At 63.6% G+C, this 26,135-nt stretch overlaps 4 protein-coding genes across 6 annotated transcripts; 3 read left to right on the forward strand and 1 right to left on the reverse strand.

The window, feature by feature from the left end:
* Positions 1-3,274: 3,274 nt before the first annotated feature.
* On the forward strand, positions 3,275-4,298 carry ZNRD2 (zinc ribbon domain containing 2). Its single transcript, XM_040970870.1, has 4 exons — positions 3,275-3,313; positions 3,408-3,559; positions 3,641-3,725; positions 3,860-4,298. The coding sequence occupies exons 1-4, from the start codon at positions 3,295-3,297 to the stop codon at positions 4,225-4,227; spliced, it is 624 nt and encodes a 207-aa protein (XP_040826804.1). The 5' UTR covers positions 3,275-3,294; the 3' UTR covers positions 4,228-4,298.
* A 966-nt stretch (positions 4,299-5,264) lies between these two features.
* On the forward strand, positions 5,265-6,620 carry FAM89B (family with sequence similarity 89 member B). 2 transcript variants are annotated; one of them, XM_040970730.1, is made up of 2 exons: positions 5,265-5,577; positions 5,910-6,620. In XM_040970730.1, exons 1-2 carry the CDS (start codon positions 5,281-5,283, stop codon positions 6,186-6,188), a joined length of 576 nt encoding a protein of 191 aa, XP_040826664.1. In that variant the 5' UTR covers positions 5,265-5,280; the 3' UTR covers positions 6,189-6,620. The 2 variants fall into 2 exon arrangements, with proteins under 2 accessions (XP_040826664.1, XP_040826665.1); XM_040970731.1 differs by having other exon boundaries at positions 5,949-6,620.
* Positions 6,621-7,868: 1,248 nt separating this feature from the next.
* Positions 7,869-23,141, forward strand: EHBP1L1 (EH domain binding protein 1 like 1). 2 transcript variants are annotated; one of them, XM_040970711.1, is made up of 19 exons: positions 7,869-8,234; positions 10,013-10,070; positions 10,255-10,350; positions 11,424-11,477; positions 11,565-11,743; positions 11,828-11,973; positions 12,430-12,498; positions 12,581-12,710; positions 12,804-13,071; positions 15,532-15,689; positions 15,765-15,813; positions 16,138-16,722; positions 20,252-20,330; positions 20,415-20,470; positions 20,576-20,699; positions 20,839-20,938; positions 22,339-22,412; positions 22,484-22,598; positions 22,712-23,141. In XM_040970711.1, exons 1-19 carry the CDS (start codon positions 8,131-8,133, stop codon positions 22,809-22,811), a joined length of 2,544 nt encoding a protein of 847 aa, XP_040826645.1. In that variant the 5' UTR covers positions 7,869-8,130; the 3' UTR covers positions 22,812-23,141. The 2 variants fall into 2 exon arrangements, with proteins under 2 accessions (XP_040826645.1, XP_040826646.1); XM_040970712.1 differs by lacking the exon at positions 12,804-13,071 and adding an exon at positions 13,694-13,706 and having other exon boundaries at positions 7,870-8,234; positions 12,581-12,683.
* A 31-nt stretch (positions 23,142-23,172) lies between these two features.
* KCNK7 (potassium two pore domain channel subfamily K member 7) lies at positions 23,173-25,847 on the reverse strand. Its single transcript, XM_040970713.1, has 3 exons — positions 25,529-25,847; positions 23,577-23,975; positions 23,173-23,444 (listed from the first exon to the last, which is right to left on the reverse strand). The coding sequence occupies exons 1-3, from the start codon at positions 25,845-25,847 to the stop codon at positions 23,206-23,208; spliced, it is 957 nt and encodes a 318-aa protein (XP_040826647.1). The 3' UTR covers positions 23,173-23,205.
* Positions 25,848-26,135: the final 288 nt, after the last annotated feature.

Genomic DNA, 26,135 nt, shown 5'->3' on the forward strand with positions numbered 1-26,135 from the left:
GGATCTCTCATACACGTCAGCAGCCTGCAGGTGCAATTCCAAAGTTACCATGGCCCTCCTCACAGCGAGACAGACAGGCGACATGGAGACCATCTGGACGGACAGGCTCCTTCACCCACCCGACTTCCCAGGGTCTCACTGGAGCCCGGGCCTTCAGCAGGGGCACCGACGTGAGCGATCTGCCATGATTTGCTTGCACAGTTGGCCGACAGCATAGCCAAGTGGAGCCCATGTGGGCTGGCAGCAACATTGCCAGTGATGTTATCTGCTACATGTCTGAGGACTTCCAGACTCTGCGGTAGCTGCCACACAGCTTCCCAATGCGCTTCAACGTCCGCACGCTTCAGCCAGTCTGGGTTTGTAACTCCACTGAGCCTTCAAAGAACCAACGTTAGGTTCAGTTGCTCTCTTTTCTATCAGTTTGCAATCTTTTAGTTTAATTTTTTTTATTTTTAAATGTGGGGCTGGCACTGTGGTTCAACAGGTTATTTTTCTGCCTTCAAGCACTAGGATCTCATATGGACACTGGTTTGTGTCCCAGCTGCTCCACTTCCCATCCAGGTACCAGAGGACGGCCCAAAGCCTTGGGACCCTGCACCCATGTGGGAGTCCCAGAAAAAGGTCCCAGCTTCAGATGGGCTCAGCTCTGGCTGTTGTCGCCATTTGGGGAGTCAGGTAGTGGATGGAAGACTTGTCTCTCCTCTCTGTAACTCTGCCTTTCAAATTAAATATATATATATATTTAGGTATTAAAATACGTATGTATTTTAGGACCTGGCGCGGTGGCCTAGCAGCTAAAGTCCTCGCTTTGAACACACTGGAATCCCATATGGGTGCCAGTTCTAATCCCGGCAGCCCTGCTTCCCATCCAGCTCCTTGCTTGTGGCCTGGGAAAGCAGTCAATGACGGCCCAAAGTCTTGGGACCCTGCACCCGTGTGGGAGACCTGGAAGAAGTTCCTGGCTCCTGGCTTCAGGCTTCAGATCGGCGCAGCACTGGCCACTGTGGTCACTTGGGGAGTGAATCATCGGATGGAAGATCTTTCTCTGTCTCTTCTCCTCTCTGTATATGTGACTTTGCAATAAAAATAAATAAATCTTACAAAAAAATATTTTTAAAGATCTCTGCATGCCATTGTAGATCTTATAGTACAATTGAAGAGCCAGATAAAATACAAGCAATCCCTAAATTGAGTACATGGTTGTTAACCCCTCTCTCCAGATGGGTAAAATCAGAAGGCCTTGTGTGGGTAATGAGGCAGGGTGCTGGGATGAGGCGTGCTGGGCTAACAGGTGTCGAGGGAAGCAAAAAGCAGGTGCACCAAGTTGCTCTGACCAACCAGAGGAAACATGTGCTTGGTCTTTTTCCTGTTCCTGGGAGGAATTGTGGAGGTAATTCAAGGTCAGCCTCCAACCAACGCCCCAGGGTGGCCTGTTCTTTGGACAAAGGGGTCTTCCCCCAGCTCAGCTGCCAGCCCAGCACTGCCTGGTTAGGATGCAGCCTGCAACGCCGGGACCTCCACGCTTTGAATAGCATCTGCCATGATGGGTACACAGTGTTAGAAGCTGTGCCCACATCTCATATCAGATACTGGGGTGTCCAGTTTTTTGTTTTTATTGGGAGGGCTGAGTTACAGAGAGAGAAGCAGACACAAGTGTGATCCTGCCAGCAGGTCCCAGGTCCTGTTTTACAGGTGACTAGCTGAAATCTAGCACGGCCAGGAAGTAGCCGGTTGAGGATTAGACCCGGCCCCCCCAGTTCCAGGCCTGTGCCTTGGCCACACGACAGCAGAACTCAACAGGGGAGGGAGGATGGGCTCTGGGAGAACCAGACAGGGACTGAGAGAACACAGTGGGGCAGACCAGACCCGTGGAACCTTCCACATCGCCCTAGGAACCTTGGCTTTTTGTCTCAGTGGAAAAGGTTTTAGGTCTAAGGCTAGCACCATTTATTAAAAATTTATTTTTTAGATTTAAAAAATCTAATAAAATTTTTAAATTATTTTTATTGGAAAGCCAGATTTATAAAGAGAAGGAGACAGAAAGACCCATTGGCTGGTTCACACCCCGATTGGCCCCAACAGTCCAGAGCTGAACCAAGGGCAGGAGCTTCTTCTGGGTCTCCAGTGCAGGTGCAGCGTCCCAAGGCTTTAGACTATTTTCTTTATTGCTTTTCCAGGCCACAGGCTGGAAGGGAAGCAGAGCAGCCAGGACACGGACAGATGTCCATATTGGATCCTGGCGCATGCAAGGTGAGGACTTTAGCCATTAGGCTACTGTGCCTGCTCCCACCATTGGCATTTTTAAAGGAAGTGCTCAAGTTTCCCTGCCTTGTAAGATGGGAGACAGTTGTCACGAATAACAAAGGACAGGGACCAAGGGGTAGACAGAGTACAGAGGTTTTTTAGGGCGTCACTTGGGGTGCAGACCTTGGGTCAGGTATACCCCTGCCTAAGCCCCTGGGAGACAAGGAGGGTACTGCCCCCCTTCCCAGGAGTCAGAAATGGCAGTTCTGGGGCAGGAGGCGTGGCCAGGGGAAGGGCGTCCAGGGAGCCGAGGTTGGCGCTCATTTCTCACCACCGAGCAGGCTGGAGACCAATTCCCATGTGGCGCCTCCAAGCCTCCCCAAGAGAAAAGTATCAGAAAAGCGGGGAAAAAGTCACCTAGGAGCCCGCCCAACTCGCAGCCCACCCAAGAGGAGCCTAACGGACACGATAATACGTTAACAGGCGCCCGGCCACCCTCCCTTCGGGGCAGCCGGCCCGGGGCCCGCGCGTGCCCAGCCGACTGTGCTTGGACGGGTACGCGCCCCAGGCCTCGGGCGGAGGTCAGTGAGGGGAGAGGACCAGCCCGCGGCCACTGAGGGGACAACGAAAGGCGGTGGGGGGCGGCAGGAAGCAAGCAGTCCCTGCCCAAGTGAGAAGCGCCCAGGCCGGGGACGGCTCCGAGCGCGCCCAGGGCGCCCCTCGGGCTGTGCGGGCAGGCACAGGCGGCGGCCACGAAGGGTCTGGCCGCCAAACTGCTTCCCCGTTGGGAGGACGGGGCAGCGGCCACGGCTACGTCTGTCCCTTCCCAGGCCCCGTCAGTCGGCGTTTCTGTCCTCCATCCCCGCGGTCCGCACGGGGCAGGATCACTCGGGGCACGGCAAGCCCTGAGCCGGGCAGAGAGAACGCATGCAGGCCTCACTTCCGCCCCGCTCGGAGGCCGGCCAGGCGGGGGCGGAGCCGTCGCGGGAGGAGGCGCTCCGAGTGCGCGTCACTTCCGGTGAGCCTAGTACTCGCAGCGACCACGGCAACATGGCCCTGAACGGCGCTGGTGAGGAGTCGGGGTGTGCGGGCTTGGGGCTGCGGGGTCCCGGGGTCCCCCTCCTGCGGGACGACCCCCGACCCCACGTGCCTGTCTTCCCCAGAAGTCGACGACTTCTGCTGGGAGCCTCCGAGCGAGGCGGAGACGAAGGTGTTGCAGGCGCGCCGGGAGCGGCAGGATCGCATCTCTCGGCTCATGGGCGACTACCTGCTGCGGGGTTACCGCATGCTGGGCGAGACGTGCGCGGAGTGCGGGGTGAGCCGAGGGACCTGGGGGTGCAGAGGTGCGGGGCCGCCGGGCTCGGAGCCGCGGCGCCTCACCCCTGTCTGTCCCCAGACGATCCTCCTGCAAGACAAACAGCGCAAAGTGTACTGCGTGGCGTGTCAGGAGCTGGACTCGGACGTGGACAAAGACAATCCGGGTGAGGGGCCGGCAGGTGTAGGGCGGGGTGTGCGTGTGTGCGTGCGGGGGCGAGCAGGTCCAGCACCTGCCGCGGTCTGGGCTCTGTCCAGGGCGCACTGCTGACCCCTCACCGCCTCCCCCTTGTCTCCTCAGCCCTGAACGCACAGGCCGCCCTGTCCCAGGCCCGGGAGCACCAGCTGGCCTCGGCCACAGAGCCCCCCGCGGGGCCTCGGCCGGCCCCTCAGCCCCCCGTGCCCCGGCCGGAGCACTGCGAGGGAGCTGCGGCCGGGCTCAAGGCTGCCCAGGGCCCGCCGCCCATCGCCACGCCCGGGCCCCCCAGCGCCGTCCCTCCGCTCGCAGACACCGCCGTGGCCTGCACGCAGGCCGCCCTCCTGCAGAAGCTGAGCTGGGCCTCGGCCGAGCTGGGCTGCAGCACGTCGGTGGAGGCCAGCGTCCAGCTGTGCGGCCTGATCCGGGCGTGCGCCGAGGCCCTGCACAGCCTCAAGCAGCTGCAGCACTGAGAGAGAGAAAACCCCCCCCCGAGAAAAAAACCTGTGGGGCTCGGGGAAAACAAGAAGGCTGTTTCTCCGCGTGGCTTGCTCTTTTTCTTGCTTCTTTCTGTGTGAGCTGCATGGCCCTCTACCCAGTTCCAGCTTTGACCTCTGCCCTCTCAACCACCTGCTTAGGGTGGAGGGATGGGGGTGGTGCCCCCTCGAGGTCAGGAGCAAGCAGGGTGCACCTCAGCCACCCCACCCCCGGGGGGATTCGGGCTCCCCCCTTTGCTGACTCCCCACCTCGCTGCCAGCACCCTGGCCCAGCCCTCGCCCAGCAGCAGGTGTGGACCTGGCCCCATCTCCTGACCCCTCACTTTGGAGATCCTTTTGCTTAGCGGATTAATTGGGCAGAGTATCAAAACATTGAGTGTGTGGTGAAGAGACCTCCCCCTGCTTCTCTCCCCTCCGACCTCCTGCTCCCCTCCAACCTCCCCCTGCTTCTCTCCCCTCCGACCTCCTGCTCCCATCCAGCCTCCCCTGCTCCCCTGCAGCCTCCCTCTGCTCCTCTCCCCCCCAGCCTCCCCCTGCTTCTCTCCCCTCCGACCTCCTGCTCCCCTCCAACCTCCCCCTGCTTCTCTCCCCTCCGACCTCCTGCTCTCCTCCAGACTCCCCCTGCTCTCCTCCAGCCTCCCCTGCTCCCCTCCAGCCTCCCCCTGCTTCTCTCCCCTCCGACCTCCTGCTCCCCTCCAGCCTCCCCTGCTCTCCTCCAGCCTCCCCTGCTCCCCTCCAGCCTCCCCCTGCTCTCCTCCAGCCTCCCCTGCTTCTCTCCCCTCCGACCTCCTGCTCCCCTCCAGCCTCCCCCTGCTTCCCTCTCCTCTGACCGTCCCGGCTCTCCTTTCCACGCCGCTCGCTGGTCTGTTTAAGACAGGCGCCGCCCTCGCGCAGGGGCGGGCCCGGGGCGGAGCCGAAGGAGCCGGGCGAGGAACAAAGCGCGGCTGCGGGCGGCGGCTGGGCACGGGCGGCGGGGCCCGCGGGGCCGGGCGGCGGAGCGTTGGGGGGCCGGGGCCGCGCCGGCGGGCCATGAACGGGCTGCCCTCGGCCGAGCCGCCCGGCGGGGCCGGTGCGGGCTGCGCCCTGGCCGGGCTGCCCCCGCTGCCGCGCGGCCTCAGCGGCCTGCTGAACGCCAGCGGGGGTTCGTGGCGGGAGCTGGAGCGCGTGTACAGCCAGCGCAGCCGCATCCACGACGAGCTGAGCCGCGCCGCACGCGCGCCCGACGGGGCCCGCCACGCCACGGGCGCCGCCAGCTCGGCCAGCACCGGCGGCCCGCGGCGTCCGGTCAACCTGGACTCTGCGTTAGCGGCGCTGCGCAAGGAGATGGTGAGTGGGGCGGAGGTCGGGCTGGACCCCTCCAGCAGGCCGCTTGAGGCCGGGAGCTTCTGCGGAAGCCAGCCGAGTCGGCCTTAATCGCGGCTTTTGGGGCAGTCCGTGCGTTTTTTAATGGATGCTTGCTGCTTGATGCCTGTCCGGTTTGTTCCCCCGTCGAGGGGCACGGACACTTGCCTGAGTTGCCAAGTCGTGTGTCCACTAGAACTTTATCCGCAAAAGTACAGGAAAAGTCACGGCCCGGGGCTGGGGACCCCTGGGGTCCAGGAGGGCGGGTCTGGGTATGGCGGCCCCTAACTCCAGCCCACTGCCGGTGCGGTCTGCAGGTGGGGCTGCGGCAGCTGGACATGTCCCTGCTGTGCCAGCTGTGGGGCCTGTACGAGGCCATCCAAGACTACAAGCACCTGTGCCAAGACCTGAGCTTCTGCCAGGACCTGTCCTCCTCGCTGCACTCGGACAGCTCGTACCCGCCGGACGCGGGCCTGTCCGACGACGAGGAGCCGCCGGACGCCAGCCTGCCCCCCGACCCGCCGCCCCTCACGGTGCCCCAGACGCACAACGCCCGCGACCAGTGGCTGCAGGACGCCTTCCACATCAGCCTCTGAGGGGCCGGGCTGGTCCCGGTGGGCGTCGGCCTCGGTACCCTCGGACACTGCCCCCCCACCCCCGCCGCCTCCCCTCCCCCTCAGGAGGACAAGGACAGTGCCTCAGCACCCCCACCCTCCCGCACTGTGGGCAAGGCTCGTCCCCCGTGGCAGCTGCTGCCCACGGCGCTGGGCCTGCTCGGCCAGTTCTCATGGTGGCCCTGGGACCCCAGCCTCTGCGTTCCCCCACCCCCTGCATCTGCTGTTGCTAAGGCGACAGTGGCTGCTGGCCCAGGGGCACCTCACCTCTGGCCCCCGGACTCCAGTCGCCCCGCGCGAGGGCCGTGGGAGCCCATTCCTGCACCCATCCACGGCCCCGGCCAAGGCCCCGCGCTGGGGATTTATTTAGGGGTCGGCCGGGCCGGTGGATCAATAAACGCCTCAGCTGTGTGTCGCCTGACTCGCTCTGCAATCCTGCGCTCCGCCGGCAGGTGGCGCCCGAGAGCCGCTCCCCGCGCGAACGCGGGCCGAGCGTGGCGGGCTGGGAGTCCCGGTCCTGGGGCGGGGTCGGGCCGGGCTGCCCCGGGTGGCCGCGGGCCAGCCACTTCCCGCCTCTGGCCCAGCCTCAGCTCGCAGGCCGCCGGGAAGGAAAGGAGGAGCCGCCCCTGCTGGAGGAGAGAAACTTCCCACCTCGAGGGCGGCCCGGCCAAGGCGGCGCAGGAAATGGGTGGGCCCGGGGCCAGAGGCCCCGCTGCGGTGGAGGGGCAGCCGCTGCCGCCAGGCCTTCGGGAGGCGTGGGGAGTGAAGCCGCCGGGGACCCCTGAGGGGCAGGGGGAGGGCCTGGAGCTGCTGCGCCCTGAGGTCTCCCCTAGGTACCTCCCCTCACACACACCGAGCATCGGGGCGACCACAGTGCTGGAGGCCCGACCGAGGGTCAGGTCACCCCATCCCCGCAGGAAGAACCCCGTCCGTGCACCAGCCGGTTCCACTCGCCCGCGCTGGCGGACAGCATCCCTCTGTGGCCCCAGGGCAGTCCTGAGGCTGACACCTTGCCGGGCAGGGGGTTGGCGATAAGGACTTTAATCTAGGTGTCAAACCAGCCATCCCGCCCCGGGGCAGGCTTTCCCCGGAGGGAAAGCTCACACACATCCCACAGGCTTCTCCTGATAACGGATTCCGCATAGTGAGACCTGCGGAAGCCAGCGGGTGCCATCATTATCCCCATTTCAACACAGAGGCGTGGGACTGTCCACTGGCACACTTTGCGCAGGCTCAGTATTGCCCCTCCAGCCACCGGTCCTGCCAGGGCCACACAGGCCGGTCCCTGCCTCCACTGTGGTTACACTCCCGGTCACCTGGCTCTTGGCTTCCCAGACTCGTGGCACTAGCACTCCTGAGCCAGTCCCTCCCATCCTGGGTCTCTCTTTTCCTGGTCTGTGAAATGGGTCCACCAGCACGTTCATAACCTCTCCAGGCAGCGAGCAGGAAGGGAGGCGTCCGGCAGCCCTCTCCAAGGCGGCTACCGCCTGCACTCCCGCACCCAGAACCCCCTCGCGCGTTCCCACAGCCAGGGCCGGCCGACAGACGCCCCCCAGGCCCGCCCTGGGCCCCCCCGGCCCGGCACACGGCCCGGAAGCCGGGTCGCCCCGCCCCGCGCGGAGCCCCGCCCGCCTTCCGACGGGGGTGCGGCTCCAGGAAACGGCGCGCTCGCTGCCCCGAGCTCCGGCCAAGCCGGCGCGCCCCGCAAGACTCCGCCGACTGCCCGGGACCCCCGGAAGGTTCCCCCTTAGCGGCTGGCTGCTGGGAGCGCGGCCCCGGGTCCAAGCCTTGGGTACCTCGGCCCAGGACGGGGCGGGCAGTGCGGAAAGCAGCCCCGGAGGCCATGGGGACGTGGCCCGGGCCAACGGTCGCGGGCTAGCTGTCACCCCGGATCTGAGAAGGTGCCGGCCGCGCTGCAGGGGCCATGACATCGGTGTGGAAGCGCCTGCAGCGCGTGGGCAAGCGGGCTGCCAAGTTCCAGTTCGTGGCATGTTACCATGAGCTGGTGCTTGAGTGTACCAAGAAATGGTGAGTGGGGAACCCGCAACCCCATCTGGCCTGGGGAGCCTGCTGGGGTGCTTGAGACTCAGAGGTCTTCTCTACGGCTGTGGGACCCCGAGATTGGGGCCTAGGTAGCGATGGGGGTGGAGGTGGGCAGCTTTAGGGGTACGGGACTCCTGTCTGAGCATGGCTTGGGCCATGTTTTCCCTGGCGTCAGCCACTGGCCAGAGAGGGGCCTGGGTGGTCTTGGGAAACGCAACAAGTTCTGCTGTGTGCAAGTGGCCAGACCCCAGGGGTGGAAGCCCCTGGGGCCTTAGTCGGACTGGGAACAAAGATGTAGCCCCCTGTCCCCTACTCCCTACCGCCTTCCTGTTGAGCTGCGGCACCCCCGCCCCCCAGCAGCCCGAGTATGCCTGGGAGGCTGCGTGTCTCCACCATGTCCTTAAAAGGGGGAACTGAGAGCTGGGAGGGATGAGGCGGGAGGGGCCAAGGGGCCTGGGAAGAGGGGGTGGGCGGCCAGGGGAGGAAGCAGGCCCCAGCCCAGCCTGCACCCGCTCCCCTGTGTTTGGGGTGGGTAGGGCATCTTGTCTGCACCCCCCCACAGCTGCTTAGGCCCCTGCGTCACACCCTAAATATATGGCCCGGCTGGTGTCAGCTTCCCTTGGCTGGCTTAGGGCACAGCTGTGGGGGCTCAGCCGCCAGGCCGGGCTAAATTTAGGTTCCCGAGGGGAAGGAGCTGGGGTAGAAGGGGCCGTGGGGTCCAAGGGGCAGGGTGTGAGCAGGCGGCTGGCTCCCCATCTCCTTGTCTAGCAGGTGGCTCATTCATTCCTGTCACCAGATGCCCAGAGAGGGCAGGGACCGGCTGGGGTAACACAGCACCAGGTTAGGCTGGCGCTTGAACTCTGGCCTCTGGTTCTGCCCCGGCAGTCAGGGGGATGTTGGGCACGGTCTGGGGAGGTGTCAGTGGTGGCTGAGTCACAGCTCTGCCGCTGCTTCTGGGCAGGGCCTCCTGACCTTCTCAGCCGGGTGCCTAAGCCTGGAAGCTGCCCCCACCCCTGTCTAGGCCGCAGCTCCCCAGGAGGGCACGTCCCCCACGTGAGTCAGGCAGCCTGGGCAGGCCCAGCCCATCCTGGGCACCCCCCCCACTTCCCCCTTCCAGGAAGGCCCCATGGCTTGGGTTTCTGGGGAAGGGGGCAGAGCCCCAGGGCCCTGCCCTGTCCACCTCTCTGGGCTTCTGCAGGGGTTCATTCGAGAGCTGGAGTCCTGGAGTGGCTCCCTCTGGGCAGGCGGGCAGGCAGCAAGCGGTCAGACACAACCCTGCCAGGGTCAGCTTCGTGCTATGACTGGGCCCCACACAGCCACCTCTTCCAGTGGGCCCTGGCAGGTGCTGTCATCTCAGCTGACTGGCCCTGGTGCCACCTCTTCACCCTCTCCCTTCCTGGCTCCTCTTGTTCCTTACTCCGTCCTGCTCCCCCACCCCAGTACTCCAGTCCCCCCACCAGGATCCCGCACCTGTGCCCTGCCCTTCCCTGCCCCACTGTCCCTCCTCTGCCTGTGCGTTGCTCAGTTGGCCAAACTGGGTGGTGGGCCTGGTGCAGCACATGTGAGCAGATGGACTTGTCCCTGGGTTGGCTGCCCTGGCTACTGACCCTGCACTGTCTCCCCACCCTGGGGCCTCTGCACTTCTGCCCCACCCTGCCCCAGCATCCCCACCCTGCAGTGTGTGGCCCCAGATAAGGGGGTGAGGAGGGGAAGTGGGCAGAGGGAAGCCCCTGATGGAACTGACTGCCCCATGCCTCCTCCAGGCAGCCCGACAAGCTGGTGGTGGTGTGGACCCGCCGGAACCGACGTATCTGCTCCAAGGTGGGCGTGGGGCTGGTGGCAGGTGTGCGTGGCAGGCGGCAGAGTGGAGGATGAGTTCTGGGTCTGGGTGAGAATCGGGGGAAAGGAAGATGGGGTGGAGGTGGGAGATGACATGGTGATGACAGAGGTGGAGCAGAGAGTGCTGGCCTGCTGGCCAAGGACCCTGACGGCCGCTGGCCTCCAGCCCCACAGCTGGCAGCCGGGCATCCAGAACCCGTACCGGGGCACGGTGGTGTGGATGGTGCCCGAGAACGTGGACGTCTCTGTGACTCTGTACAGGGTGAGCTTTTGGTTGGACGGCTGAGTGGTGGGGGAAGTCCTGGAGGTCTCCTTGGAGGGGGAGATGTTTGGCCAGCCAGGCAGCTGGGGGAGAGGCCAGCCAGATGCAGACCTACTAGCACCTCTGGGCTGGCCTTTCCTGCAGCCCCGGCCCTGCACGGCCCATCCCCGCAGCCCCGGCCCTGCACGGCCCATCCCCGTAGCCCCGGCACTGCACTGCCCATCCTCGCAGCCCTGGCACTGCCCTGCCCATCCCCACAGGCCCAGCACTGCACTGCCCATCCTCGCAGCCCTGGCCCTGCACTGCCCATCCCCGTAGCCCTGGCACTGCACTGCCCATCCCACAGCCCTGGCCCTGCACTGCTCATCCTCGCAGCCCCGGCCCTGCACTGCCCATCCCCGTAGCCCTGGCACTGCACTGCCCATCCCACAGCCCTGGCCCTGCACTGCCCATCCTCGCAGGCCCAGCACTGCACTGCCCATCCCCACAGCCCTGGTGCTGCACTGCCCATCCCCGCAGCCCTGGCCCTGCACTGCCCATCCCCGCAGCCCTGGCACTGCACTGCCCATCCCCGCAGCCCTGGCACTGCACTGCCCATCCCCACAGGCCCAGCACTGCACTGCCCATCCCCACAGGCCCTGCACTGCACTGCCCATCTCCACAGGCCCGGGCCCAGTGCTGCCCATCCCCGCAGCCCTGACCCTGCACTGCCCATCCCCGCAGCCCTGACCCTGCACTGCCCATCCCCGCAGCCCTGACCCTGCACTGCCCATCCCCGCAGCCCTGACCCTGCACTGCCCATCCCCGCAGCCCTGACCCTGCACTGCCCATCCCCGCAGCCCTGACCCTGCACTGCCCATCCCCGCAGCCCCGACCCTGCACTGCCCATCCCCGCAGCCCCGACCCTGCACTGCCCATCCCTGCAGCCCCGACCCTGCACTGCCCATCCCCGCAGCCCCGGCCCTGCACTGCCCATCCCTGCAGCCCTGACCCTGCACTGCCCATCCCTGCAGCCCTGACCCTGCACTGCCCATCCCTGCAGCCCCATGTCACCTGCGGCTCTTTCTCCCCAGGACCCCCACGTGGACCAGTATGAGGCTAAAGAGTGGACCTTTGTTATTGAGAACGTGAGTGTGTATGTGGGGGGCAATGGCGCTTCTAGGGTCCTGCGCAGTGCTGACACACCCTCCTCTCTCCCTCCCACCCCTGCTCAGGAGTCCAAGGGGCAGCGAAAGGTGCTGGCCACAGCTGAGGTGGACCTGGCACGCCACGCGGGGCCTGTGCCCGCGCAGGTGCCGCTGCGGCTGCGGCTGAAGCCCAAGTCGGTGAAGGTGGTGCAGGCTGAGTTGAGCCTCACGCTCTCGGGGGTCCTGCTGCGGGAGGGCCGTGCCACGTGAGTGCCCCCACTGCCTGCTCGTGCCCCCACCCCCCTGCCACCTGCAGCCTCTGCTGACCCCTTCCCCCACCCCTGCCCCAGGGATGATGACATGCAGAGTCTCGCCAGCCTCCTGAGCGTGAAACCCAACGATGTGGGCAACCTGGATGACTTTGCTGAGAGTGATGAGGACGAGGCCAGCGGCCCAGGTGTCCCTGAGGCCCGGGCGGCCCGAGGCCTCCAGCCAGGTGGGCTCAAGGTCAAGGCCCTGCGTGGGGGTGGGGGTCAGGCCCACCCTGCCTGCCCCGGCCTGGCCTTGGCCTTGGTCCTGTGTCCCTGGCCCTCTCACCCCCTCAGCAGGTGCCTGTCCAGCCCCACAGTGGGCTGAGGCAGGTGGGTGGGTGGCAGGCCAGTGTGGACTGCGGTCCATCTTGCCCCTCGGTGCTGCCCCCATGGGCCCCTGCGGCGGCCTTGTCTTCTCTCTGTCCTCAGGATCTGTCTGCCATGCTGGCTCTCCCTCTGCCTCTCTCTTTCTCTCTCTTTCTCCCCACCCCTCGCACCTGTGGGCCTGTCTCTACTCCCAGGCCGGCCTGGTGGCCTGAGGCAAGGCCGCTTCCCAGGTAGGCCGTGCCCGTTGGTGTGTGTGTGTTAGGAGTTAGACATGGGGGGCCCCATCTTGTGCTGACTCCATCCCCCACCCCCAGGTCCTTCTCGGGAGCTGAAGGCCCTTTCAGAGGAGGAAGAGGAGGGCAAGGTGCAGTCCCGGCAGGCAGGTGAGGCCCAGGTTGGCATGGGGGTGGAGGCTTGACCTCCGCGGCAGGCCTAGGCCTCAGTAGCCCCTTGCTTCCTCCCCAGCTGCCAGTGCCCCTGGCACTGAGGATGCCCGGCCAGCCCCTGTGAGTGTCCCTGCGCCCCCAGCCAGGGCCTCCCGGGGCCAGGCACAGCCCGAGGCTCCCAGGTGCCTGGCCACACCACCAGAGATGAGGTGAGCTCTGGGACCCTCCTGTCCAGGGGTGGGGACAAGGCTGGGTGGGGAGCCCATGAGCACCCAGCACCGCCCTCTGATCTCTCTCCCCAGGTCTTGCAGGAAGCCCGGCTGGGATGCAGCCCCCACCCCAGCCCCCCGGCTCCGGAGAGGCTCTGACACCTCCCGCCCCTCGGCCCCTCAGGGGGAGGAAGCTGGGGTGCCCCCAGCAGGAACAGGCCCTTCCGGGGAGATGCAGGCCCCAGCCAGCACTGAGGAAGGGGCAGAGGCCCAGGGAGTTGGGCTGGACCATCCTCCGGTCACCAAGGGTGGAGGCTGCGGGGACCCTTCGGGAGGACCCAGCTGCAAAGCAGAAGCAGGGGTCTGTGGGGCGGGCAGTGCTGAGGGGTCAGCTGTTGCGGGGGCAGATGTCAAGAGGTTGGGGGGCAGACCTGTAGAGGCTGAGGAAGGGTCAGAGGCTAGTCAGGGGGTGGCCGAGCCGAGGTCCAAGGGCAGGCATGTGGACTCGAGGGGACCAGGGGAGACCAAAGCAGAGCTACCTGAGATGGGACTCGAGGGTACCCCTGAAGCTCCTCCACGGACCTCTCAGGGGAGGGTGGGCGGCAGGAGCAGGGAGGCTGCTCCCCCAGGCCCAAGGCCAACCCTAGCTAATCCTACAAGGGCTGTGGGGCACCCAAGTGATGGCAGCCAGGCCCAGGACACTGCAGGCCGGGAAAGAGAGGGTACAGAGACAAGGGGTGTAGTCCCTGGGGTGGGGAGGCCGGGCCCGGAGCAGGGCTCCGCTGCTGGAGCCACAAGCATGAGGCCCCAGGTGAGCCAATGCCGGATGGGGACGCTGCAAGGTGACCTGGGGGCCGAGGACCCGGAAGCCAGGGAGCCAAGGGCGTTGGGGACAGAGGCTGCGGTGGCTGAGTGGGGGGTGTTGGGTACCCAGGAGAAGGCAGTAGGGGGAGCAGAGCTCCTGGGGCTAGAGAGCAGGAGAGTGCGGGTGGAGCTGTCGGGGGCCCCAGAGACACGGTCCGAGGTGCTCAGGGCGGAGGTGGGGACGGCTGGGTCTCCAGGGCCAGAAGCCAGGGCAGTGGAGAGCCACGAGGTAGAGGCTGGGGGCTCCGGAGTAGTGGGGACAAAGAGTTGTGTAGCAGAAGGGGCCATATTGGGGGTCCATGAGGTATCTGTAGGGTCAGGGACTTTGGGGGCAGAAGCTGAGAGGGGAGACTGTGAGGTATTGGGGTTCCACGGGGCAGAGGTGGGGCATTCCCCAACCCCAGAGATAGAGGCTGAAGTGGTAGAGGCCGCGATAAGGGGGGCCCAGGAAACAGCATTGGAAAATTCAGGGGTTCCAGGAAGAGAAGCTGGGGTGGCAGAAGTAGAGGTATTGAGGGCCCAGGAAACAGAGGTGGGGCCTTCAGGGGTGCTAGGGAAAGACACTCAGATAACAGAAGTTGAGGTGTTGGGGACCCAGGAGACAGCATCTGGAGGTTCAGGGGCCCTGGGTGTAGAAACTAGAATAGCAGACACTGACATACTGGGGGCCCCGGTGGCAGAGGTGGCGGCCTCAGGGTGCCCACAGTCAGAGGCTGGGGTGTTGGGGAGCCAGGAGGCAAAGGCAGGGGACTCTGGAGTTGTGGGAACAGAGAGTCAAAAAGCAGAGGGGGCCATATTGGGAATCCAGGAGATCTGTATGGGTTCAGGAGCCCTGGGGGCAGAAGCCGAGCTGGGAGGGTCTGAGATAACGCGGTCCCTGGACACAGTACCGCAAGGTTCAGGGGTTCCAGGGAGAAAAGCTGAGATGGCAAAAGCAGAAGTGTGGGCAACCCAGCAGACAGCATCTGGGGACCCAGGGGCTGTGGGGGTAGAAGCTGGTGGCTCTCGAGCCACAGAGTTATTGGGGGACTGGGAGGCAGAAGCTGGGACTACAGGGGTCTCGGGGCCCTGGGAGGAGGTACTGAGGCCCCAGCAGACAGAATCCATGGTGTCTGAGGTTGACACTTTGGGGGTGCAGATGGAGGAGACTGCAGCCTGGGGAGCCCCCATTACTCAGCAGGATGTTTCAAGGTGCCTAGAGGCAGTGACAGAGGGCCTGGGAGGGCAGGAGGACAAGGTGCAGAGTTTGGGGGTCCCCAGGGCAGAGGCAGGGCTTGTGGGCGTGTCAGAGGCCAACTGGGGCGGCCCACAAGCAGAGATGGGGCTTCCGGGGCCTGGCGAGGACCAGCCTGCTGTTTTTGAGGCCCAGGAAGCCAAGGTGACGGTCACAGGGAGGAGTGAGGAGCCAGCGGCTGAGGGAGGCCTCCCTGGGGCTAGAGTGACCAGAGTGCAGGGGGCCGGTGGGGCAGGGGCTGGCGTGGCGAGGCCCTTGGGGGCGCCTTCCCCAGAGGGGCCGGAAGAGGACAGGAGGCTGCCGGGCAGCCAGGTAGGGCTGGGGGCCGCCGAGGGCCCGGTCAGCCGGTTCCCACCACCCTGGGGCTGAGCGCACGGCGGCTCTGCATGCACCCACCTGGGGGCCCAGCTTCCTGGAGCTCCTGGATCCGTCCTCTGTTGGAATGCCCTGCTGTCTCTCCTCGTCTTCTCCCCAGGGTCGGGGGGTGCATGGAGCTGGACACCCTATATTAATTGTCTGGACTGACTTTGTGCAGTGTGGCTGCTGGTGACCTCTGACCTTGCTGTGGGGGTGGGCAGTGACCTCTGAGGTGACCTTGGCAGAGAACTCCTGGCACCCAGTGACCCCAACAAACTCAGAACAGTGGCTGTTGGGTGCTGTGGAGCGGAGGGCGCATGCAGGTGCTAGGGTCATGCCCCCTTAGCCCCTCCATGCTGTCCCTAGGCTGCCCCTGCTGTGGTCAGCTCCAGCCAGTCCCTGCTGGAGTGGTGCCAGGAAGTCACCACCGGCTACCGTGGCGTGCGTGTCACCAACTTCACCACCTCCTGGCGGAATGGCTTGGCCTTCTGTGCCATCCTGCACCACTTTCATCCTGACAAGATGTGAGCTGCCAACAAGGATGGGCTGAGGGGGGATGGGTGGGGTTGGCTGGCCGCTGATCCTGGCTGTCCTTGCAGCGACTACGACGCCCTGGACCCCCTCAACATCAAGCAGAACAATAAGCAGGTGTGCCCCACTTGTGTTTGTTTTGGGGGGGGCGGGAGGGTGAATTCCCACTACCTGTGGCTGCAGGACATCTCCTGGTTTTCCAGTTCTCTTCCCACCCTTCTGGGTCTCTTAGCTTGGGTTTGGTATTGCTTAAGCTGAACCACCTGCCCATAGCAGGGTGTGGGGGGTACTGAGTGCTGTTGCTAGGTGATATGAGGGCAGGCCCTGCAGCTGTAGCGGGGTGGGATAAGGGGCGTGGCCAAGCGTGCCAGACATGGGGGCCACCCACCCCTACTCCTAGGGGGCCATGCCGCTGATACCCCAGGAGCTTCTTCCTCCTAGGCCTTCGACGGCTTCGCGGCGCTGGGCGTGTCTCGGCTGCTGGAGCCAGCGGACATGGTGCTGCTGGCAGTGCCGGACAAGCTCATCGTCATGACGTACCTGTGCCAGATCCGCGCCTTCTGCACCGGCCAGGAATTGCAGCTGGTGCAGCTGCAGGGCGGCGGCGGCGCGGGCACATACCGCGTGGGCAGCGTCCAGCCGAGCCCGCCAGACGACCTGGACGCTGGAGGCCTGGCGCAGCGGCTGCGTGGCCACGGGGCCGAGGTGCCCAAGGACTCCGCAGACGGCCTGGCTCCCAAGGTGGCTGCTGCCAAGGCTGCGGACACCCAGGCTGAGGCCACCCGCGAAGTGCGACCCCCTGAAGTCCCCACCGATGGCCCCGCGATGGGGACCCTGGGCGGTGTGAGGCTGCGGCGGTCGTCGGTCAACGGGGAGGCCGGGCCAGTGCCCCCGCCGCGCGCACACGGCTCCTTCTCGCGCGTGCGAGATGCGGACTTACTAAAGAAGAGGCGTTCGCGACTGCGAAACAGCAGTTCCTTCTCGGTGGACGATCCTGACTCGGGAGCCCCGGTCCCCGCACCCACGGTGAGTGTCCCCTGCGGCATCAGCGCCAGCGCGGGACACACGGGGCACAGTGGAGGAGGTGGACCTGGGTGACCCACAGGGCGGTGCCTGGCTACTCGGGAGTTTCAAGGGGGCATGCCAGGAACAGGTGCTGGCTCCGCATGTGTGTGGGGGGGTGGGCTGAAAGTTTGGCAGGCTGTTTGGGAACCGTGGGCTGTGGGCATTTACAGCGGTTCCAGGTTGGCCGCTCTGGGGGCAGCGCTTTGAGGAACAGAGAGGTGGGGTTGCAATTTGTTCTGCCTGCAGGTGGCAGGGGTCAGGTAGAGGCCCCCTGGACCCTCATAAGTGGGGGCTGTGTCTTTCCAAGGGGTTCGCTGGGGTCTACCCCCCACAATTTTGTTCTTGGAGCTTTTTTTTTTTTAAGATTTATTTGTATTGGAAAGTCAGATTTACAGAAAGGAAAGAAAGATCTTTCATCTGTTGGTTCACTCCTCAAGTAGCCAGAATAGTCGGAGCTGAGCTGAACTGAAGCCAGGAGCTTCTCACACGGGTGCAGGGTCCCAAGGCTTTGGGCCGTCCTCGACTGCTTTCCCGGGCCACAGGCAGGGAGCTGGATGGGAAGTGGAGCAGCTGGGATATGAACTGGCACCCATATGGGATGCCAGCGCATGCAAGGCAAGGACTTTAAGCCACGAGGCTATCATGCCAGGTCCTCTTGTGTCTTTTCTTAAATATTTATTTATTTGTATGTGAAAGGCAGAAATATAGGGAGGAGAGAGACCCTTCATCCCTCCACTGGTTCACTTCTCAAGTGGCCACAACGGCCAGAGCTAGGCTGGTATGAAGTCAGGAGCTTTTTCCAGCTCTCCCATGTGTGTGCAGGCCCAAACTCTGCTGCTCTCCCAGGCTCATTAGCAGGGAGCTGGCTCAGAAATGGAGCAGCTTGGGCCTGGCGCGGTGGCCTAGCAGCTGAAAGTCCTCTCCTTGAAAGCGCCAGGATCCCATATGGGTGCTGGTTTTGATCCCAGTGGCCCCACTGCCCATCCAGCTCCCTGCTTGTGGCCTGAGAAAGCAGTTGAGGTCAGTCCAAAGCCTTGGGACCCTGCACCTGTGTGGGAGACCTGGAGGAAGTTCCTGGCTCCTGGCTTCGGATCGGCACAGCACTGGCCATTGCGGTCACTTGGGGAGTGAATCATTGGACGGAAGATCTTCCTCTCTGTCTCTCCTCCTCTCTGTATATCTGACTTTGCAATCAAAATAAATAAATCTTTAAAAAAAAATTAAAAAGAAGATGGAAGTGGAGCAGTCAAGACTTGAACTGGCAGCCATGCTAGTGCTGGTGCTGCAGGCGGAGGCTTAACGCACTGTGCCTTGGCACTACTCCCCTCCCCCCATACTTGGATTTTGACCCCAGTGTCTGGAGACCGGTTTCCCGCACTCCCGGGGGAGACTGGGGATGGGAGACTCTGGCCCTGTCCCCTCAGGTCTCAGGTCAGTTCGTTAGGGTGTCAAGTAGTCGACCAACTGGACACGTGTTTTCTAGGTGAGGGTGGTTTTCCAATTACAGCACAAGAATGTAGCAGTAAGCAAGTCAGCCTGGCCAGGAGCAGGTGTCCTGAAGGTAGGGCCAGAGTTCAGTGTTGGGCCTGCGGGAGAGAGGTGGAGGGCCCTGGGCGACCCCAGGAGTCAGGCAGGATGCAGCTCCCGCCCCCTCCAACCAGCCTGTGTGTGTGTGAGCCCGCCATGTCCGGGGCTCTTTAAATCCTAAAGGGCCGGCTCCAGCCTGCATGCCTCTGGGCCAGTGTCCCAACATCTGGTTTTTTCAAGCCAGGCCCTCCTCTTGCCCTGTGCCCCACAGGAAATAACGGACCCACGGGACTGGAAGGGATGACTCCTTATTGGCTACCCCAAACCAGAGAGCTTCCAGAGGCAGCCTGGTGTGGCCCTGCCTAGGGGAGTGCGAGGGAAAGCAGAGGTCAGGGACCCCGCAGCTGGGGTGGGACCGGGGCAACCAGATGGAGGCAGGGAGGGTGAAGAAAGGCAGTAAGTTGCCCTGGAATGTAGGCTGAACATGGGGCATAGGGGAGTGTGGGCTGGACACAGGAAACACGGGGTGTTCATCAGGGCTGGGGAGGGAGAGAGGCTGCGATTGCACTGGTCTTCCCCGCTGGCGCTCATGGACCACTCACCATGCCCCTGCCAGGGAGAAGGGACCGCCTCCTTGTAGAGGTGGGCGAAGGAAGAGGCAGGTGCCTCGCCTGGGCTCCCCATGGCGCCCTCTGCTGGGCACACAGCCTTGTTACCGGTGGCATGACCCTGGGCAAGCTACTGAGGTTGAGACAGGACAGCTCTTTGCAGGAGGACCAGTGCAGGCTACTGTCCCCAGGGACAGCTGTGCGTTCCACTGCCAGATGCCCGTCTGGGGAGCTGGGCACCTTCCAGGTCACACAAAGTTGGGATTTTCCCTCAGGGGACACACCAGGATACAGAAGGTCATGGGGTGTCCAGACTTTGGGGAGCGAACTTCCAGCTTGACCAGCGGTGGGCAGGGCCCCTTTTGGGTCTCCTCCCTGACCCCCGAGTTTTGTCTTGACACTGAAGGAGGTGGTCCATGGGAAGTGTTGGGCAGTACCCAGTGTGGGGCTGGTGCCCACTGTGGGGGCAGTGCCCACTGCAGGGACCCTCTGGAGATAATGCTTGCCAGGCAGTGTGTACCTTGGGCGGGCTCAGCCCCATCTGGAAGGGCTGTCTCTGGCCTGACCGAGGGTTGGGGGATCAGAGCTGGAATGGGAGTGACCCATGGGGACAACACCTGTGCCCTGCCTGGGACTCAGGGCAAAGCGCTCAGGGAGACGGTGCTGGGGGAGGACTTGGGGTCAGGGTGGGAGTGGAGCGTGGTGTGGGAGGCGGAAGGGAGAGCTGCGGCTCAGCTGGGTTGCAAAGATGGAGACCCACACACGCTGGGGAAGCTGCTGAGGGAACTGAAAGTGCATTGCCCTCTGCACAGGCTGAGGGCTTGGCTGGCAGGCAGCACAGGCTGGAGGAGCCGGCGGCTGGGTGGAGTCCACAGAGTCCCAGGACACGGGGGCCTTGAGCATGACCCCGGCCAGAGGGCGTGGCGCCGGAGCCAGGGATGCCAGAGGCCCATCTGAGAGGACTGTGGAGTGACTTGTCCCCTGGAGCCCAAAAGGGGGCCAGCCATGGGCTGAGCTGCAAGCTGAGGCCACACAGCCCCAGTTGGGACAAGGAGAGGCCTCTGTGGCCTTAACGGCTTCCCCCACTGGCTCTCATTCTGTAAGGCCACTAGCCTGGCCCCGGGCTCCAGGCCTGGTGTGTTCTTGGCATGTCTCCTAGATGGGCAACATGGGAGCTGGGTGGGCAGGGTCTGGGGCTGGGCCCCTCTGCTCGTGTGTGTGTGTGTGTGTGTGTGTGTGTGTGTGTGTGTGTGTGTGTGTGTGTGAGAGAGAGAGAGAGAGAGTGTGAAAGAGAGAGAGGTTCTCCTGGCCAGGACTGCTGGGAGGAGCTCTTACCACGGTGTTTTCTTCCACAGGAAGTCCCAAACCCTGACCCCAGTGCTGCCCCTGGCCCCCCTGGTCCCCCAACAGCCCCAGCCCCTCAGCAGCCCCCCAGTAAGTCCTTTTGCCCTGTGGTGGGGGGAGGGGTTCCTGGGCTGGGTGCTGGCCAGGGTGTCTTAGCCCTGTCTCTGTGTGCAGCTGTGAGTCCCCCCCAGGAAGAGGCACCCCCAAACCTGGGGGAGGACGCTGGGCTGGTAAGCAGTGGGGGCAGTGGATGAGGAGGGCATTTGGTGGGCAGGGCTGGGGCTGAACCCACCCCACGCTTGGCCATCTCTGCTCCCCCTCACCCCTGCCCCCAGCAAAGGTTCCAGGACACGAGTCAGTACGTGTGCGCCGAGCTGCAGGCCCTGGAGCAGGAGCAGCGGCAGATTGACGGCCGAGCGGCCGAGGTGGAGACGCAGCTGAGGGGCCTCATGGAGTCAGGTGGGGTGGGCGCTGGTGCCCCCTTCCACCAGTGCCCTCCATCCTGCTCGCTCTGGGAGGGGCTGGCAGGAGGCACCCCCAGTTCCATCAGCCCACCCGCTGTCTCCAAGGCTCGCTGTGACACCGGGGTTTCATGCAGGGGCTGACCGGCTACAGGAGGAGCTGCTGATCCAGGAGTGGTTCACGCTGGTCAACAAGAAGAACGCACTTATCCGGCGCCAGGACCAGCTGCAGCTGCTGTAAGTGGCCGAGCCGGGCCAAGTGCAGCTCAGCCGGGCCGGAGGCCTCGGGCTGCTGCTCCTTCCCACAAAGGGCCTTTTTGCAAGCTCGTTGCTCAACCCACGTTGGTCTTACTGCCTGTGGCATCCTCCGTGACTTACTGTGTAAAAGTGTACGCCTCTCCCCTCGCTGCCTCTTAACCTGCTAGGGTTGTTTTGTTGTTCTTGTTGTTTTGTTTTTTTCCAGGCAGGAAAAACCCAGCCCTGGCCCAGGAAGGCACGGCCTGAGGGCCCCCAGCCTGACTCCTTCTGTGCCTTTGAGCTGGTTCTTGGGGCGGGGGTCGAACCCATGGAGCTCTGTCTCTCTCTCTCTCACCTTATCTCTTAGCCTTTCAAAACTAAGCAGGGACCACAAATGGTGACTCAACCTCCCCCAGTGCCACCACTTGTGACAGCAACATCCTATCCCACCAGCTCCCTGCTAGTTCTCCTGGGAAGGCAGCAGGAGATGGCCCAGGTGCTTGGGCCTCTGCCGCCCATGTGGGAGACCAGACTGGAGTTCCTGGCTCCTGGCTTCAGCCTGGAGTCATGTGGGGGGTGAACCAGCAGGTGGGACTCCTTTCTCTGGCACTTTTTCTTTTTCTTTTTAAGATTTACTTATTTTTATTGCAAAGTTAGATGTACAGAGAGGAGGAAAGACAAAGAGAAAGATTTTTTGTCCAATAATTCACTTCCCAAATGACCACAACAGCCGGTGCTGAGCCTATCCGAAGCCAGGAGCTCTTCCGGGTCTCCCACGCAGGTGCAGGGTCCCAAGGCTTTGGACTGTCCTCGACTGCTTTCCCAGGCCACAGGCAGGGAGCTGGATGGGTAGAACCGGTATCCATATGGGATCCTGGCACATGCAAGGCAAGGACTTTAGCCACTAGGCCACCGTGCTGGGCCCAATCTGTCACTCTTTCAAATAAAAACAAGAATTAAAAAAAATTTTTTTTTCAATTCAAAAGGCAAAGATATAACAGATATATCTTCCATCTGTTGGTTCACCCCCAAATGTCAGTGATGGCCAGAGCTGAGCTGAGCCTCTTCCAGGTCTCCCACATTGGTGCAGGGTCCCAAGGCTTTGGGCCGTCCTCTACTGCTTCCCAGGTCACAAGCAGGGAGCTGGATGGGCAGCAGGGCAGCTGGGGCTCAAACCAGCACTCACATGGGATGCTGGCACTGTAGGCAGAGGCTTAACTTGCTATACCAAAGTGCTGGCCCCCAAAATAAGAAAATTGAAACAGGGTGAGGGACGGGGCAGACAAGCTCTCAGGCTGATGAATGACTATACTGGGCATGAAAACTGCTGGAAGGCGGGGAGCCGGGGTGGGGTCCAGACTTGGGACTCCCTTGCTGACCTGGCACCTCTCCCCTTCCAGCATCGAGGAGCAGGACTTGGAGCGGAGGTTTGAGCTGCTGAGCCGGGAGCTGCGGGCCATGCTGGCCATCGAAGGTGGGAGCCGGGGCTGGGGGTGGGAATGCTGGGTGAGGCACTGGCTGATCCTCAGCCTCTGCTGCCTGCAGACTGGCAGAAAACGGCGGCGCAGCAACATCGGGAGCAGCTGCTGCTGGAGGAGTTGGTGTCGCTGGTGAACCAGCGGGACGAGCTGGTCCGGGACCTGGACCACAAGGAGCGCATGTGAGTGGGGGTGCTGGTGGGGGGCGCAGGAGGGCTGCCCAGGGTAAGGTGAGGGCGGGACACTGCTACCGCCGCCACCGCTGGAGGGACTTACTCCAAGCCTTTCCCTTCAGCGCCCTGGAGGAAGACGCGCGCCTGGAGCGTGGCCTGGAGCAGCGGCGCCGCAAGTTGAGCCGCCAGCTAAGCCGGCGTGAGCGCTGCGTGCTGAGCTGAGTCTGCAGCCCCGGTCTGCGCGCCCGCACGGACCCGGCGCCGCGGGTGCGGGAGGCGGCTGCGTCCTATTTATTTGCCTGAGTGTGTGCGTGCGTTCCACGGCGGGAAGCCTCCATCTGCAGGATCTGCGGCCGTGCGCCCTCCTCCCCCTCCCAGCACGAGGGGCTCTTGCACCGCCGGGAGAAGTGGCAGCAGAAGTGGCTCGCCTGCCCGGGACAGTGTGGTGTGGACAGCGTAGGAGGGCGGTGCCGCGGCTGTGCCCGCCGAGTGGTTTGCAGACACTGAGGCCGGGCTTGGGGGAGTCGCCTTTCCAAAGAAGTTGCGAAAACACTTCTGAATCCTGTTTTATTCCCTTCTCCTGGGACTGACGCCCGACCCCGCCCCTCCGGCGCCTTCAAGGAGCTGCCAGGTCCTGGGACACCTGTCCGCATGCTGGGGCCTGCGCTGAGGCTGGCGGGGCCGCGCCCGTCGTGGTGCCCAGAGCCAGTTCGTCCTGGCCCAGGATGCTGCCTTGGTCTTCATCTGTCGTAGAATCACTGTACCCAAAGAACTCCACCATGGCCCGGACCTGGGGCAGTTCCGAGAAGGTCTCCACGGCCAGCAGCATGGCCAGGAGCCCCAGGAGCAAGTAACCTGGGGAGGAGAGATGGCCGGGGTAGCTCTTGGGTGTAGGGGTGCTGGTCACCATGTCCACACCCCGACCCCCAGGCAGATGACCGCCCACCTCACACCACCCAGCCCCAGTGAGTGGCTCCTGGGACTCACCGAGGAGTGCTAGCTGGCCTAGGTGGTACACGGCTGGGTGCAGGTTGTGGCCGCCAGCAGGCAGCAAGTCCCCCAGGCCAATGGTGCTGAGCGAGCTGAAGCAGAAGTACACGGCCTCCAGCAGGCTGCAGTCGCCCTGCACTGCCCACAGCACCACGGCGGGCAGCAGCACGAAGGTGGTCACCACCAGCAGGCCCAGGGCAGCTGCCTGCAGAAGTGCAGCCCTGGCCTGGGCCAGCTGCCAGGGGACCACCAGCCAGGCTCCCAGGCGGCTGAGTGTGGGCAGCAGGCCCCGGCGCAGGGCCGCCACCAGGGCTAGGCAGGCTGGCAGCCCCAGGGCGGCGTAGATCACACAGAAGACCTTTCCACCCGCGGAGAGGGGAGCTAGACGGCCATAACCTGCGGGAGGAAGAGAGCTGGTGGGGTCTCTGCTTCCCAGCCCAGGTGGGAGGCTGCCCCCTAGTGGTCAGATTTTAAAACACCTCTTGGACCACTCATTCTGGAAAATGCAAGGATTCAAAGAACTGCCCCACCCCCAGGCCTCAGTGGCAGGTGCAGTCTTCCGGAGAGACGCTTCAGCTCTGCCCCTGACCGGCACGTCCGAGACCACAACTGGGCAGAGGTCCTTCCCCAAAGGTGTGTCTATGCCCAGCTGTGTGCTGCTTAGGGACACAGGGTCGATCCTGGCAGATGGGGCCACTCACAGGAGAGAGGGCATTGGGGGCTGGAGCTGCTTGTGCAAGGGCAGGCAGGGCTCATGGGAGAACAGGATCGGCTGGTCCGGAGGCTGCCAACTGCAGTGCCCACGGGAGCCAGCCATGACACAAGAGGGTGCGGCATGGACCAGAGTGGGATGGGGCAAGCAGGCACCAGGGCCAAGGGCAGGCCTTAACGGGACTCAGGCTCGGTCAGGAGAGCTTGGAAACAGAAGCGGGTGGAGGATGGTCCAAGGGTTTGGGCCCCTGCCCACCTGTGAGGGAGACCAACAGGAAGCTCCTGGCTCCCAGTTTCAGCCTGGCCCAGCCATCTAGGGAGTGAGCTAGTGGATGGAGGAGCCTTCTGTGTAACGCTCCCTATTAAATCAATCAATAAGTAAGCTGAAAGCACACTGTGGGTCCCCTTCCTTTCTGTGGCCCTTCTCTGCCTGCCCTCGCCTCTGTCCTCTGACTGGGCTAATGGCTCATCGGGGTTCCTCCTGGGGAGCCCTCCTTCTCTCTCAGATTGGTGGTCCTGCTCTGTGCTCCTCCCCTCTCCCTGGACTCCCAAGCCTGCTCCCCAGCCAGGAACCCACCCTGCCATATCAGGGATCTTCAGAAAGTTCATGGAAATGTGCATTATGAAAAGAAAAAAAAAACCTATACATGCGTTTCAAAATATTCTTGCACCAAAATAAACTTTTAATTGCATCTGCTATAAACATTTTAAAAAAGCAGATTTAACATGGAGAGATGTTCCAACCACTGACTGACTACCCAGATGCCCCCTGCTCACCCAGTAGTCAGGGTCGGGCCAGGCGCTCCATCCTGGTCTCCCACACAGCTGGCAGGGCCCAACTGCTTGAGCAGTCTCAGCCACTGCCAAGGTGCCTCAGCAGGGAGCTGGAGCGGAAGCAGAGCAGTCGGATCGGCCAGCCCCTCCAACACGGATGTGGGCACCTCCAGATGTGGCCACCCCCGTGGTGCCCGCCCCTCCAGAAACCTTCTGGAACCTTCTAGAGTTGCTCATGCACTGTGCTCCCTCCTTAGGCCTCTCCCAGGGTGTCTGTGGGTGGGGCTGGGGAAGCCGCACCCCTGCTGGCAGCTGAAGTGGAGGCACCAGTTGGGGTGTGTTGGTGTGGGGAGCCTCCCGTCTGGGGGTTGGGCTTGCTCTGGGGCTCCGGAGCCCAGGAGGAAGGGCTATGTCCACAGGGACCCGGGGACACCCCGCTGCCGGCGGACGCCTGGTGGCCTTACCAGTGGTGGTGAGGATGCTGGTGACAAAGAGCAGGGCCGAGGGCAGGTCCCAGCTGCTGGCCTCCAGGCCGTCACCCAGGTTGGAGACGCCGTGAGCCTGGGCTCTCAGGGCGGTGCTCAGCAGCTCCTCCAGGGCTCCTGGTGGCAGGCAGTCCCTGTGTTCAGCCTGGAAGGCAGCCAGTGCAGCCCTGAGCTCGGTCTGCAGCTGCAGGGCTGGTGGTCCCTCCAGCGCCTGCAGCACTAGCGCCCCAAGGCCCAGGGCCAGCAGGTGGGCCACGAGCAGGAACCAGTAGCACGCCCAGGGCCTCAGCCAGCCCATGGTGCTGAGTGAGCCCGGGATTGCTGTGAGAGCCGGCTGCTCTGGCGGCGGTGCACACGTCTGGGAGGGGCCAGGTGGAGATGCTGTGTGGGCGGAGGGGCTCAGCCAGTGTCTGTGTCTGAAGCCTTGGCTGCCGGGTTCCCCACAGCCAGGAAGCCAGCTCTGGGAGGGCTTCACACCTATGGTTGCCTGAGTCACTCGGCCACGCCTGTTTGGTGAACAAGCCTCAGTTGTGAGGGGCACAGTGGGGTAGAGCATGGGCCTTCCTTCCCTGAGTGAAGTGGGGCA

Source organism: Ochotona curzoniae, unplaced genomic scaffold (assembly GCF_017591425.1).
Source record: "Ochotona curzoniae isolate NIBS_2020 unplaced genomic scaffold, NIBS_Ocur_1.0 scaffold_4937, whole genome shotgun sequence".
NCBI classification, from domain to species: Eukaryota; Metazoa; Chordata; class Mammalia; order Lagomorpha; family Ochotonidae; genus Ochotona; species Ochotona curzoniae.

Excerpts from the sequence above, each read along its gene's own strand:
- ZNRD2 (XM_040970870.1), top strand. Across the intron at positions 3,560-3,640 it reads AGACGTGCGCGGAGTGCGGG|ACGATCCTCCTGCAAGACAA; the intron begins GTGAGCCGAGGG and ends GTCTGTCCCCAG. Across the intron at positions 3,726-3,859 it reads CGTGGACAAAGACAATCCGG|CCCTGAACGCACAGGCCGCC; the intron begins GTGAGGGGCCGG and ends TTGTCTCCTCAG.
- FAM89B (XM_040970730.1), top strand. The coding sequence starts at position 5,281 with ATGAACGGGCTGCCCTCGGCCGAGCCGCCCGGCGGGGCCGGTGCGGGC. Across the intron at positions 5,578-5,909 it reads CGGCGCTGCGCAAGGAGATG|GTGGGGCTGCGGCAGCTGGA; the intron begins GTGAGTGGGGCG and ends TGCGGTCTGCAG.
- EHBP1L1 (XM_040970711.1), top strand. The coding sequence starts at position 8,131 with ATGACATCGGTGTGGAAGCGCCTGCAGCGCGTGGGCAAGCGGGCTGCC. Across the intron at positions 11,974-12,429 it reads GGCCCGAGGCCTCCAGCCAG|GTCCTTCTCGGGAGCTGAAG; the intron begins GTGGGCTCAAGG and ends CCCCACCCCCAG. Across the intron at positions 13,072-15,531 it reads GCTGCAAAGCAGAAGCAGGG|GCTGCCCCTGCTGTGGTCAG; the intron begins GTCTGTGGGGCG and ends TGCTGTCCCTAG.
- KCNK7 (XM_040970713.1), bottom strand. The coding sequence starts at position 25,847 with ATGGGCTGGCTGAGGCCCTGGGCGTGCTACTGGTTCCTGCTCGTGGCC. Across the intron at positions 23,976-25,528 it reads CAGCATCCTCACCACCACTG|GTTATGGCCGTCTAGCTCCC; the intron begins GTAAGGCCACCA and ends TTCCTCCCGCAG. Across the intron at positions 23,445-23,576 it reads AGGCCAGCTAGCACTCCTCG|GTTACTTGCTCCTGGGGCTC; the intron begins GTGAGTCCCAGG and ends TCTCCTCCCCAG.